This window comes from Symsagittifera roscoffensis, chromosome 5 (genome assembly GCF_963678635.1).
Source record: "Symsagittifera roscoffensis chromosome 5, txSymRosc1.1, whole genome shotgun sequence".
Classification (NCBI taxonomy): domain Eukaryota; kingdom Metazoa; phylum Xenacoelomorpha; order Acoela; family Convolutidae; genus Symsagittifera; species Symsagittifera roscoffensis.
Window position 1 is genome coordinate 11,130,681 of NC_087066.1, and position 13,569 is coordinate 11,144,249.

At 36.1% G+C, this 13,569-nt stretch overlaps 2 protein-coding genes across 2 annotated transcripts in view; both read right to left on the reverse strand.

Annotated features, from left to right (window-relative positions):
- Positions 1-5,084, reverse strand: part of LOC134846893 (cholinesterase 2-like) — a 31,424-nt gene extending 26,340 nt beyond the window's left edge. The window contains exon 1 of the mRNA XM_063864306.1: positions 5,021-5,084. The gene's annotated coding sequence lies outside the window, so the exon portion shown is untranslated. The remainder of the gene's footprint in view (positions 1-5,020) is intronic.
- A 4,012-nt stretch (positions 5,085-9,096) lies between these two features.
- LOC134845730 (serine/threonine-protein kinase PLK4-like) lies at positions 9,097-13,326 on the reverse strand. The gene is made up of 2 exons (XM_063862789.1): positions 10,507-13,326; positions 9,097-10,203 (listed from the first exon to the last, which is right to left on the reverse strand). Exons 1-2 carry the CDS (start codon positions 13,108-13,110, stop codon positions 9,904-9,906), a joined length of 2,904 nt encoding a protein of 967 aa, XP_063718859.1. The 5' UTR covers positions 13,111-13,326; the 3' UTR covers positions 9,097-9,903.
- Positions 13,327-13,569: the final 243 nt, after the last annotated feature.

A 13,569-nucleotide genomic window follows, 5' to 3' on the forward strand; every position in this document is an offset into this window, starting at 1 on the left:
TAAAACCAAAAAAAAACAATATTCAAATCTTGTCAGTTCTCATAAAAACTCAAATAAACAAAAAAAATTGTAGTAACCTGTCTTTACATTCCACCAAACTCGCTAAGCAACGATGATACCTTCAAAGGTCTGCAAAACTATTTGGATGGATTACCGCTAGAGCCTGAAACTGAGCACATAGTTTGTAGTGACTTCAACGTAAATTTTCTGTTAAATTCGACAAGCGAATGAAAATTGAGGATATTCTGATAGGGAATGGCATGTTAAAAAACAAAATCGGCTGACTTCCAACAAGAGTGACAGAATGCAGCAGCACATTTAAAATCATCCGAAAGACTCAGTTCAGTTTCAGATCAAAAAGGAGCCTTGTTGACTCCATGCTTACATTATTGAAAGAAGTTTCAACATCGCTATCGAACAAAGATCTAACAGTTCAGCAAACTTTTTAGACCTCACAAAGACTTTTGATACAGTTGATCATTCTAATCTGCTAATAAAAGTGGAACATATGGGACTCAGAGGGCCTGTCTTAAATTTTTTGGAATCTTACCTTGGCACTCGCTGTCAGCACATCGAAACAATTTCTTTAAAAAACGAACTTAAGCTGGCATCTTTTGGAGTACCTCAAGGATCCATCCGTGTCCCACTTTTATTCATACTTTACATAACCGATCTTCAAATAGTCACGAAAAACAAAGGAGTAATTTTGTAAACTGATGACACTGTTTTGAAATCCACAAGCAACACATACTATATGACTCTATTGCTCTCGCACATCAATCGGCTTTGCTTGAAGTAAATGATTGGTTAAAAAAGAACAAACTGACACTAAATATCAAAAAACCGAGACCATGGGCCACTGTCGGACCCAAAGAACTGAAAAAGGACCTGTCAAATATTTTTTTAATGACACCCATAGGAAAGATGTAGAATGTTTTAAATATCTTGGATTCACTTCGACATTAAATTGAATTTCCATCAGCATATTGATCAGATAAAAATTAAAGTTTTGCAATTCTGTGGAGTGTTTTGTCAAATGAGAAAGTTTCTAACAGGACAGCAATTAACATTTGCGTACAAAAGTTATGTGCAACCAATTATCCAGTAAGGAGTTTGAGTTTATGCAAACACAGACAAAACCAAACTGTTAGAATTGGAAATGGAAATCAAAAAGCTAAATAGAATATTTTTTTTTATAAGCGCAGGATGGATTCAATCGCTGAATTAATGCATGAAAACAAATTATATACCGTAAGAGAATTTTTTTTGAACGAAATTCTGAAAATATCCGGGGAAATTATCCAAAATGATCTAATGAGATATGCCATTACTGAACAAGAAATAAACGTGATATTTTCAAAGAGTAAATCAAATCAAAAGTAAGCTACAATAAGAAATAAACTCATCAGAGGGTCGATTACATCTGAAATTAGAAAAATGCTTATTATTGTTGTAAATTTTTTTCCCGCCTGGGTCAACTTCTCGAAAGGGCTTCTCGGTCTCAATTGAATAGTTCTATTCATAAATTTTTGGATAATTACATTCTACGAAATACGGTTTTATTGCGCATGCTTTGAGAGATTTTTTTTGTTGATTATGTAGAATTTGTATCTGTTAGTTTTTAGGTTATGGGTAGAAAAGACTACCCGAGAAAACAAAAAAATATATTTAATATACAGAGAAGTATTTAAAGGTGCGAATAAATGGGTTTACGTTTAATAAATGTTTACCGGTAGAACGGTCCTTTGCATTGGATCCAATTTTTAACCAATTTTTATACTCTCCGCTTAATGAGACATCTGAAAACGGGCCGTGCTGGCCTAATGGTGTTCTACCAAATGATTGCAAGTTGTATCTGTAAGTTTTTATAAATAACTCTCTAACTAGATATCGTTTGGAAACAATTTAATATTCTTATGATTATAGCTGCACAGCTGCATTGTCACAAGTGATTTAGCTGATTTTGTTAAACTAGTTGTTAACTCGAAAGAAGTCTACATTCCGAATTGATAACGTTATGATTATGATTATTTTTTACTAACATTAGAAATTCCCCAAGTTTTTTCTATTTTGAAGCGGTCAACCTAAAAATAGTAATATATCTACAAACCATCGAGCATCAAAACTGTATGACCATGCAAGGGTAAGGAAGGTGCACGTATAATTCTACTACAGATTTCGTCCAACAAACTTAATTAACAGAATTCTTCCTATGGCCGTTTGTCTGGCTTTGAAAATTCTATTCCAATAGAACTGCGGTAGGCGCTTAGTTTGCGTCGACGCTGCGCACCGATATAGTCTGGATGTTTTCATAAGTGTTTATGTCCCTAGCCCGACAAGCACTCAGTCTGTACCAGCCGATTGTTTCCAAAAATTAGACTAAATAATGCTGATATATCATAATACCGAATCTGCCGTTGAATTAATTCCCTTCAGCAATGAGTAATCGTCAACAGAAATATGGAAAAACATTACTGAATTTACAGAAACCGATCGAAAAACGGCAGATTTGATTGAAAGCATTTGTTCCAACCACCGAAAGATTAATGGCTTACGGTATTTTTTTCAGCCAAATTTTACAATCTTGAAGAAAGCTCGCAGGCGGCCAAAAGTAATATCATAATAAAGCCATATTGTCCGTAATTCGGATTCTTGAAAACTGTTGAGTTCTAAAAAAAAGTTGTCTGTGACGAGAAAAAATGGTATTCTCATTCTCATTATTTTCGCCTTGATGACAAATCAATTTAGCATTATTTAACACGCTTTACAGGAAAAAAATAACAAAATTAAACGAAAAATGATAAAAAACTTGAAACACTTTTTTATGATTTTAATGTTTAAATTCTTTTCTTGAATCAGTTTGGGCGAACAGCAACCAGTTATCTTCAATTAATTTCCAATTTGAAAATCATGGAACCTATCTCAACACCCACAAAAGAGTTCTTTTAGTTTCAACAAGTAATTGATTACCAAATAAATCCAATTTTAGACTAATAGACAAAAGGGAAGGAACTGTTTTATTCCATGGAGTAATCTGAATGATAAACTTATTTTTAAATCTGAATGTGACACGCAGCATTACTGGAGAAAGAAACCTGAGCTCCGCTGGGGAACATAAATTGCGATCTCAATCAAAATATTTTCAACTCATTTTGTTCATGGAAACTAACAAGACTACTCATATATCATGGCAGAGCCCTGAATGTTCGCACTGTCCCTTAATCCATGTCGAATACTTTTTAGGGGTAAAAATAATTTAAAAAATATAAACTTTTGGACAATATCAAAGAGCAAGTGTAAAAACTTGAGTCGTACGAAATTATTACGACCGATTAGATAGCCTGAATTCAATTTGGACCAATTTTGTTGTGCGGGGTAATTCGCCGCGCATGAACAAGTCGCGTAACGCTTTCAGCATTATGAATACAATCTTCAAAGCGCGCACAAAAAAACCAGAGCGTGGCCAAATTGGCAATTTTTGAACTCTCAGAATTTCGCAACAAATGATCGGAGGTTAAATATTTTTTAACATTTGATTTCAAGGAGTCAATATCTTCAAGGGGTATAAAATTTTTGTTAAAAAACAATTATTTCGATCGCCGAAATTTGACAGAATAAAAAAAACCACCCCATGCATAAGTATTCCGTTTTCTTCGAACATAAATTATGCCTTATTGGAAATGAAAAAGCTATGTGTAAGTTTAAGGAAAACAATTTTTTATCCGATATTTGTAAAGTAGGTTCAAAACATAGCCAACAGAGAGTTAGAAAAGAGTCAATGAACAAAAATGAAAAGAAACAAGACTGCTCGTATCAGGTTGAAGCCTTGGATGTTCTGACTGCCTTTTAAGCTCTATGGAGCAGTAATAACAAGAAAAAAATCAAATTAAAAAAATAAAACGTAAAAAAATTGAGATTTTTTGTGAAAATCATCCCCCCAATCGCCATATAAAGTAAAAAGTGATAATTTTCGCTCCTATGAACAAATCAATTATTGCACATAGACTTCCTTCAACCAATTTGGAACGATTTCTAAGACGGATTAAATCTCCGCTTACGCGTTAATAGCGCGAAATATATCACTGGTAAAATTGATCACTGGTAAAATATCTTTTCAAATTTGAGCTCAGGACAACAATACCTTTCGAATGATTTTTAAAAATTCCGTCAAAAATGGCCAGTTAAAAGGTCGAAATTTGTCTGAAGACAAAAAACCCACCCCGAGCACAAAAGTTACGTTACTTTTGGTACGAAAATCGGAACAAAAAGTACATACTCGAATTTCAAAGAAAAAATATGACGTTGAGGCTCTTTGAATTTCAAGTACAGTTTATGATTGAAACTTTTGTGATAAAAATGACCCATTTTGAGAAAACTGACTCAGCATGAAAATTTTTCAGTTCGCTGGGAAATTCAAATTCAAAACTAGACATCGATCACATTTTTCTTTACCTTTACACTTTTGTTGTTTGATAGTGCGCTTGCCTTCTTTTTAACAAAAAAAATAACTGAGTTTAAAACGAAATACGAGTCAAACTACGAAATATCAAATTTCAGCCCGAAAAAATTGTATGACTTTTTCCTGAAAAAAACGAACAAAAAATCACCAAGACCTATATAAGAATGTTCACTACGTTCCAGACTCATAAATATTTTTATTTATGTTAAAGAGCAAAAATTTTTTACGATAGTTTTAATTTTTAAACGCTTTTCTCTGAGATACATGACTCCGCAATCCGCGGTCGAAAGTAAACACTGCAAATGACAATAATTTTTTGTTCTGGAATACTAAATAGCTTTGATTTTGGAGTTTGCTTCGGGGCAGAATCAACTACCTTATTGAGAAATTCAACAGAGTAAAATTCATCAATAAGACAACTTCTAAATGGTTTAAGCTCTAAATAATTGTTTTCTGCGCTCTCGTCAGACAAATAAAAGTAAAGAAAATTATGATCACAGGCTCTTTTGTTTAATGCACGACCAAAACTTAGTCAATCTCAGCGCTCTAATTGAATTCCACAATGCTTCTGGTATGGCAGAACGTCCAAGAGGGTTGAAAAATCTTTGCAGAAAAAATTGTGCGGGTAATTGCACTTCAATAAAAAGAAAAAGTCATATAGGCGAGGCAATGAAAATCACCAATGATTTATTTTCGTTCCATAAAAACAACGATAGTGTAAATTGCCAATCAATCACTCCAAATCTACCCAGATGGGACGTATTTACTCCAGACAGTGACCCATTTTTATAGTTTTAATGCACTTCGAATGACAATTAAATGAACTTAAAACAATATACCGCTCAATCTGAGAGGAAATTTATTTGTGGCACCTGTTTTGGTGAGAAAAATGCCCAAATTCAAGGTCTATGTTACCTGAAGTTGTTCAAAGGATAAAAGCATGCAGTCGTTTCGTCGCTTTGGCAATTTTTTTCACCCCTGAAAAATAGCTTTGAGAAAATTTGTATAATTTTCTCCGCTTCGATTAACGGGAAATCACTGATTCAGAACACTCTGCTAGCGAGAAAAACTAAACAAGTACGGCTTTTAAGATACCAGTACTTTAAACAGAGGTAAAGCAGAGCTTCGATCCACTTACGATACCACGGGAAAGCATTGCAAGTTAGCAGACAAAAACCGAACCGAAAGCCACGAAATTAAAAACAATTTTAAAAAAGAAGAAAAAATCTGGTAGTAAACTTTTATAATTTTGACACGAATGATTTTTAATTTGAAGAAAACACGTCCAGCAAAATAATCGCCAGCGTGAAATCAATGATCAGAAACATGTATCGAGCAGCAGCATAGACGAAAAAACTTGGGTAAACTCCCGTTTAATTGAACTTGTTGACATAAAAAAATCTTGGGCTAGAAAGCTTTGAACTTTTAAAATGTTTACCCTTTTGCGCGTTTACAGAGGGAAAGCGTTAAACTATTTTCCTCTTGGACGAGGCAAAAAAAGTCATTAAGTAAGCCGAAACATAAGCCGAAACCATTTAGGCCGATTAAACGAGTATTGAGCCGCAGCATAGTCGTCAAAACTTGATAAAAAACTCCCGTTGAGTTGAACTTGTTGATATAAAAAAAAGTTTGGGCTAGAAAGCTCTGAACTTCTAAAATGTTTATCCTTTTGCACGTTTACAGAGGGAAAGCGTTAAACTATTTTCCTCTTGGACGAGGCAAAAAAAGTCGTTAAGTAAGCCGAAACATAAGCCGAAACCATTTAGGCCGATTAAACGAGTATTGAGCCGCAGCATAGTCGTCAAAACTTGATAAAAAAACTCCCGTTGAGTTGAACTTGTTGATATAAAAAAATTTGGGCTAGAAAGCTCTGAAATTTTAAAATGTTTAACCTTTTGCGCGTTTACAGAGGGAAAGCGTTAAACTATTTTCCTCTTGGACGAGGCAAAAAAAGTCGTTAAGTAAGCCGAAACCATTTAGGCCGATTAAACGAGTATTGAGCCGCAGCATAGTCGACAAAACTTGATAAAAAAAACTCCCGTTGAGTTGAACTTGTTGATATAAAAAAAAGTTTGGGCTAGAAATCTCTGAACTTTTGAAATGTTTATCCTTTTGCGCGTTTACAGAGGGATAGCGTTAAACTATTTTCCTCTGGGACGAGGCAAAAAAAGTCGTTAAGTAAGCCGAAACCATTTAGGCCGATTAAACGAGTATTGAGCCGCAGCATAGTCGACAAAACTTGATAAAAAACTCACGTTGAGTTGAACTTGTTGATATAAAAAAAAGTTTGGGCTAGAAAGCTCTGAACTTTTGAAATGTTTATACTTTTGCGCGTTTACAGAGGGATAGCGTTAAACTATTATCCTCTGGGACGAGGCAAAAAAAAGTCGTTAAGTAAGCCGAAACCATTTAGGCCGATTAAACGAGTATTGAGCCGCAGCATAGTCGTCAAAACTTGATAAAAAACTCCAGTTGAGTTGAACTTGTTGATATAAAAAAATTTGGGCTAGAAAGCTCTGAAATTTTAAAACTTCTATCATTTTGCGTGTTTCTGGAGTGTACGCGTAAATTATTTTTCTCACGCAACGACACCAAAAACAGGTCACCAAGTCCATAAAACCTAAGCCGACCCATTTAAGCCGAATAAAGCTTTGACGAGACAAAAGCAAAAAAGGAAAATACACGAAGTTAGGGTTAGATCATTAAAAACTACAGAGTGAAGGAAAAATAGCTGCAGCAACAAAAAAAAAGTTCACAGAGCCAGAAAATTGCGTTAAGTGGCAAGTAATCGAAAAATACAACCCGACAAACGATATGCCGACACTTTTTTGTAACGGATTTTTTAAGCGAACTACGCAGAAACTTTAAATTGTTGCGACGTGCTCTCCAATGATTCAAATGATTTTGTTAATTGAGTTGTTAACCGAAAAGCTTTCAGAGTCGAATTTGATAACGCTCGCTAATAGTTTTTTCCGAAAGATTTTTGCGCATAGCTTAACTTGTGTAGGACTTCCACAAATACATAAGCTAATCGAAACAAATTTAGAATATAGTTATTACTCAGTACCAAATAATCATGAAAGTATACTTTTTGAAGTTATACGAGAATTGAGGCGTTCTTCTTTACTTTTAAGTTAATTTTAAAAATCTTGCAGGGCAGTGCAAGTATAAAAACTATAACAATAGTAGTTTATTTTTTGAGTAATTAATCAAAAAATTTATAAATCTGAGTGAGAAGAGTTTGTTCGTTTTTGTTTCATGTAAAAGATATTTCGTGGCAATTAAATAAGTGTTCCAGAATACCAGAAATGATCCGTTTTTGGAACTGCATTTTTTTCTATTTTTCTAATTGGTGTCACTTGGATTTGAACGAATTAAGAGAAAAAATCATGATAAAAAGTTTTGTTAACTGCTGTATTAATAGATTAATACAGAAGTCCTTTTGCTTTTTTGTTTATTTCGATTTAGTTTATTCAACTTCAAAGTCTTTGCCAAACCTTGTTTTGAGAACATCCTTTGGCAATAATAACACTTCGTGTTTTCCGTCACTCATAGCTTCATGATGCAAGCTTCGTGAAAAAGCAAAAAAAAACGAAAAAATTAGAGTTTACAAAACGCTCCAAGTTAAAAAACCGGCCCTATCATATTGAGATCTCACGTGCCCTTGAAAACTTGGAAAACTGCCAGAAGGGCATTGAAAAATTTTTGTATGACTTTTTGTGGAAACCAAAAATTTTGGAAATTTTGAGAACCTCCGCTTTTATAGGGAACCTCAATTTTTAAGCAACCAAAACATTGGATTAAAATCCCTAAAAACTAGCCACCAACTGATAAATTGCGATATCGTTGCAGGAAAAATAGCACCAAATACAAAAAGACACGTTTTTGCATATAATAAATAAGAAAGCATAAAGCCAAATTATGTGTAAATTATTCATTTGAAAAAATTGAGAAATAACTTGAGTTGGAAAATTTCTGAAATCGAGTTTTTATCATTGTAGTGCTGTTTGAAACAAAAAAACTTTTTTCGGTACAATTGAAAAAATGATTAGTCAACCCGCAAACAGTCTAATTTGAGCGTGTATAAATTTCAAGAATTTCCTGAAAAATAAACAAATCATGAATACGCCCACAAGAAAAATCACTTTTCTTTTACACTTAAGTTCAGCCTATCTGTCTAAAGTTGGCAAAAACAAACTGTCATTAAGCCTCAACTTATATGATCTTGTTCTCATATCGATTAGACAAGACAGGACACAACTTCTTCTTCATTTAGGTAAGATTCTACCAACCACTTTTGCAGGTCGTGATTCGCACTTACCGTTTCAGATTAGGATAAATTGTTTCGCTTCAGCCGACGTTTTGCAGCCGTTCTGATAGACCATTTTTGCAACTCATTCATACTGCCTGTTATTCAGTCTCGGCAACTCCTAATCAGCGAAATCTTTTCCAGTTCAGCAAAAAAGATCATCCCATGGGTCTTGATGAATGGTTCCATTTCATCTTGAAAACGGCATTCCTCTTCAGACTTGATTTGTTTTGATTATGAATTATATCTATTGGGGTGCTCTTCTTAAATATGATCAGTGACCCAAGAAAAAAGAAAAAAAGAAAGAAAGAATTCTGTTTTGCTCATCTCAAAACTGCCTACTTGGACGTTTTATTTTGTCATAAGGAATGATAATCTACTTTACAATATTCAATATTTACATAATTTACAACTCATTTCTAGCACACAGACAAGACCACAAAGGCAACACTTTTGCAGAAGACACTTTTTGAAACTAAGGCAAGAAGGGCACTGATGATTTATATGGTCAAACTTTGTAAAGAATTTTAACCTTATCAAACGAATAATCGCAATATCAAATCATTTCGCCACCATTTATTTGAACCGGAAAATAAACTCAAAAGGAACCAAGAACGAACGAAGGACTCAATCTATAAAACAATGGCACGATTTCTGAAAAGTAAGAAAATAAGAGCATTTCAATAAATTGCGTATTTTATACTGAGGATGATTCAAACACTATTAAGGAGAACTAATAATCAATCAACGTATATTTAAATGAATACTACGATTAAAATAAAATAATGCAAATTTGGAATCAATCTGATTAACAATAAAAGTCCAAAACTTGGAAGAATTATACGAGGGATAGAAAAATAAAGACACGTGAAAATGAGATTCAATCGAATTATTCGTATGTTTACAATTATTCGGTTCTTTTTCATTTTTAACCATGACTGTTTAGTGAAACCTTTTACAAACAAGATTCAACTTATCGCGAGACGCAACCAGACAACTCGGAAAACTCGTCTAAATTCTTGAACTATTTTTTTAAACTCAACGTGAGATTGCGGTTAATTTTTAGAGGTTTCATGGATTGATTTACTTGTCAGTCAGGTTAAAAGTGAAACAGAACAGAACATTTGATCAGAACTCAGAAACAAGGGTTTGAGTGTTTGGAGAGAGCGTTTATGAAAAGAGGAAGCAGCGAGACCTTCTCTCGCACATCTGCTGGGAGTCGACTGTTGAAGCTGTACTTAGTCGTGGTTGCCGGCTGCGGCGGGTGACCCGACGAAGAGGCTATTGACGAGGATGATGATGACGTAAGAGAGAAATGGGAGGAGTTAGGTTCGATGACTATTTGGGTTCCGTCTTTGAACTGGACCACTGTACCCAGTCTCTCGTCCTGTGACACGTGACCAAGGAAGGAACCAGAGTCACTCTTGACTTCGATCTAGTTCAGGGAAAAGCAGACTTAGAAATGACCCAGAAACATTTCGAGAACTTAAAATCTGAAAAAATCTTTAAGATCTGTGATTTCATTAGTTGGATTCCAAACTAGTTGGATTAAGATACTCACCAAAACAAAATTTCATTGGTGAAAAAATTCGATATAAACAAACCAGTCATACTATTTTTGGAGTTCTTAAGAAAAAAATGTATCACTACGCAAGTAAAAACTAGCTATGAACTTAGCTTTCATCATTTTCATATCATTTCCTTTATTTTCGTATCATTTCCTTTAAGTTGACCCTACCTTATCTGACCCAGTGACCCCAGAATGTGATTGACCAAATGACGCTGAAGTTGAAGCTGATGAACCCAATGCATGATGTGATACCGGCTGAGCTGAAGATGACCTTTGGTGGTGACCCTGTTTGTGAGCTGATGATGACCCCATTTGAGGTTTGTTGACCTGCTTTCCAGGTGTGGCGATAATTGCATTGACCAGAGGCGATGACGTTGTCATATGTTTGGCTTGAATTGGCGATACATTACCAGTCGATGACAATCGACCAGCCGGTTGTCTCTCATTGTCGTACGTCGTTGAAAGGGAATTTCCGGAGCCATTTAGGAACCCTTGGGTACGATCCGAACTTCCGTTCTTGGAAGCCATGGAAACCAACGCTGTTGATGACATGCTTATTTGACCAAAACTTGTCGTTGAGAATTCGCCCCCAGTCATTGTAAGTTGACTTTGGGCGTTTGAACTAGGAGTCGAGCTAGGGCTGATTGATGCCATTCGTTTTCCGACCGTGATCGGGAAAAGCGATTCGTGATAGTCGGCCGACAAAGTTTCCTCTAGGTTCTTAATACCTTTTTCCACTTTCTCGCAGTAGCTAAAAGCTTTCGCAGCATGACTGAATAGGTCTTTCACCTTTGAGTCGTGATAAGTATGCAGTTGTTCCAAGTTCTCGAACATGTGGTTTTCTCCGTAAGTGTCGACAATTTTAATCCCCTCTTTGCTTTTTCGGACTTTGGCACTGCTATTTCTGTAAACAGCTTCACAATCAGGGTTCGGAGCGTTATCCATTAGCATAAACTTACCACTACTGTTGTATAACGTCACTTTTGGAGTGTTTGATCGAATTATAAGAACAAATCGGGCCGCGTATTGATATCGTTTCCAGTGTTTAGCAGGTAGATTGTGATAAGTAAATGTCTTACTATTATCAGGGTTCCACGGTCCTTTACCTAAATTGTTCCCTTTGCCCGACGGCTCAACCAGCGTGATTTTCATTCCATCGGGCGAAATACTAAGCGCCGTCGATATTTTCTCTTTTTTAGCTGTTGTCTTTGAGAACTCCAACAACACAGTGCAATCTTCGAGAATGGAAATAGTTGCGCTTTTTGTGACTTGTTTGATCGGTTTTAGACGACTCGAATCTAAGGGTGGAGTTAGCATGCAAAGCGACGTTTCGCTGTTATCGCGCTCTTTGTCACGTGATTTGTGGGATGACGGAGGAATCACCGGAGGCAGCCTCGAACTACTTTCCGAAAACTGTTCCGAATTCTGCCGACTACTACCTCGAGACGAACTTTGATCGATGTCTCGTTTTTTCGACTGATTGTCGTGTCCATTTGCTTTCCGATTCTTAGTCATGCACTCAACCGAGTTGTTCCGCGACTTGACTACATTTTCCGACTTTTCTGAGACAATGGAAACTTCCATTGAGCGACTTCTATGATATTGTTTATTAGATAAATTTTCCTCCTTTGCGCAGTTCCCATTACTTGTAACGCAATTAGGAGGCTTAGGCGGCAATTCGTCATTAGAGCTCGCTTTTTTGGGATGTGCAACTCGGCCATTGTTCTCATTGCAAATCGAGGAATTCCTACGGGATGAGTTTTTGAAGTTGGCACTAGAATCATTTCCGGTTCTTCCCATAGTGCAGTTCCCACTGTCATTTGAGTTTGACATTTCCTGGGACTTGCTGACAGGCATTGATGAAAATGACATAAGCTGAGATTGCTTCATAAAAGGGTGGTCAAGAATCTCGTAAAGCTTCAGCCTTTGCGCAGGAGCTTTCTTCAGAAGTGATTGTATCAAGTCCTGTGCATTAGCCGACAAGTGATGCGGTATTTCAAACTGAGCATTCACCACTCTGGTTAAAGTTGATTTGATGTTTTCCGTATCAAAAGGAGGTCTTCCTACTAAGAACGTATAAAGCATGGATCCCAGACTCCAAACATCAGTTTCGAAACTGTGCGCGCTTCTCGAGGCAATTTCTGGTGAAATAAAATTCGGGGTTCCACACATCGTGAAATGTTGTTCTTTCACGTCTGTCATTCGAGTAGCTAGTCCGAAATCGGATATTTTCAAATGATCAGAATGCGTCAACAACAAGTTCGCCAAACTCAAATCTCTATGAATAATTCCATGCGAATGCAAATAAACCACGCCCTCAATCACTTCTCGGAACAATTTTTGAGCTTCAAACTCGGTGAACACTTTCTGATTAGATCTCATATAGGTGTAAAGTTCACCTTTGGCGCATAATTCCATGACCATATATACGTAATGTTTGTCCTCGAAGTAAGTATACAGCTCGACAATAGACGGATGTTTTAATTGACAGTGAATTTCAGCTTCGTTTTTAACTCTACCAGCCATATTTGCGCTTTTCATTAGCTTTTTGTCGATCATTTTAATAGCTACATACTGTCCTGTTCTATTAGATAAAGCTCTATAAACACAAGCGAACCCGCCTTTTCCTAGCAAGTCAAGAACTTCGTAATTCGAAATCTTTTCGACGTCGTTACTTCTCCCGCTTCGTTCTTTGGAGCTTCCACGCGAGGATGAACGGCCGTCGGATAAAGCATTGCTCGAATGGCTACTAGGTAACCAAGCTTGCTGCATGCTTCGAAATTTTTTGGGACACTTTACGTCGCGATTGTGAACTCAGGATCTGCGGTCACTATAATAAGCATGTTGGTTTCAATTCAATTTCGAAATGCTGTGAATGATTGGAATATGGGGTCTGTAAGTAGTTTTGCTTGTTGGCGTTTAGAGACAATCTTCAGGACATACATGCATCTTCATGCCAGCAAGAGAGCGGCTGGTCACTTTTCATGACATCTAAAATAGAGTCAACTGATTTATACCAAAGTAATCCGACAGGTTTATTTGTTTGATCGATTGAATCCGATAGCTAACGTCGAATAAACGTTCATAAACTCTGCATATTTTTTGTCTCTCTTGATATTCATACTTTTGCAATAATTTAGTGACTGTTTCTGTTGCAGCCTTTCGAAGGAGTCATAAAGAAGAACTCTGCTCCTTCCTTACGGTTGCAACTCAGAACCTCTAATGACTTCT

Excerpts from the sequence above, each read along its gene's own strand:
- LOC134845730 (XM_063862789.1), bottom strand. The coding sequence starts at position 13,110 with ATGCAGCAAGCTTGGTTACCTAGTAGCCATTCGAGCAATGCTTTATCC. Across the intron at positions 10,204-10,506 it reads GGGTCACTGGGTCAGATAAG|ATCGAAGTCAAGAGTGACTC; the intron begins GTAGGGTCAACT and ends TCCCTGAACTAG.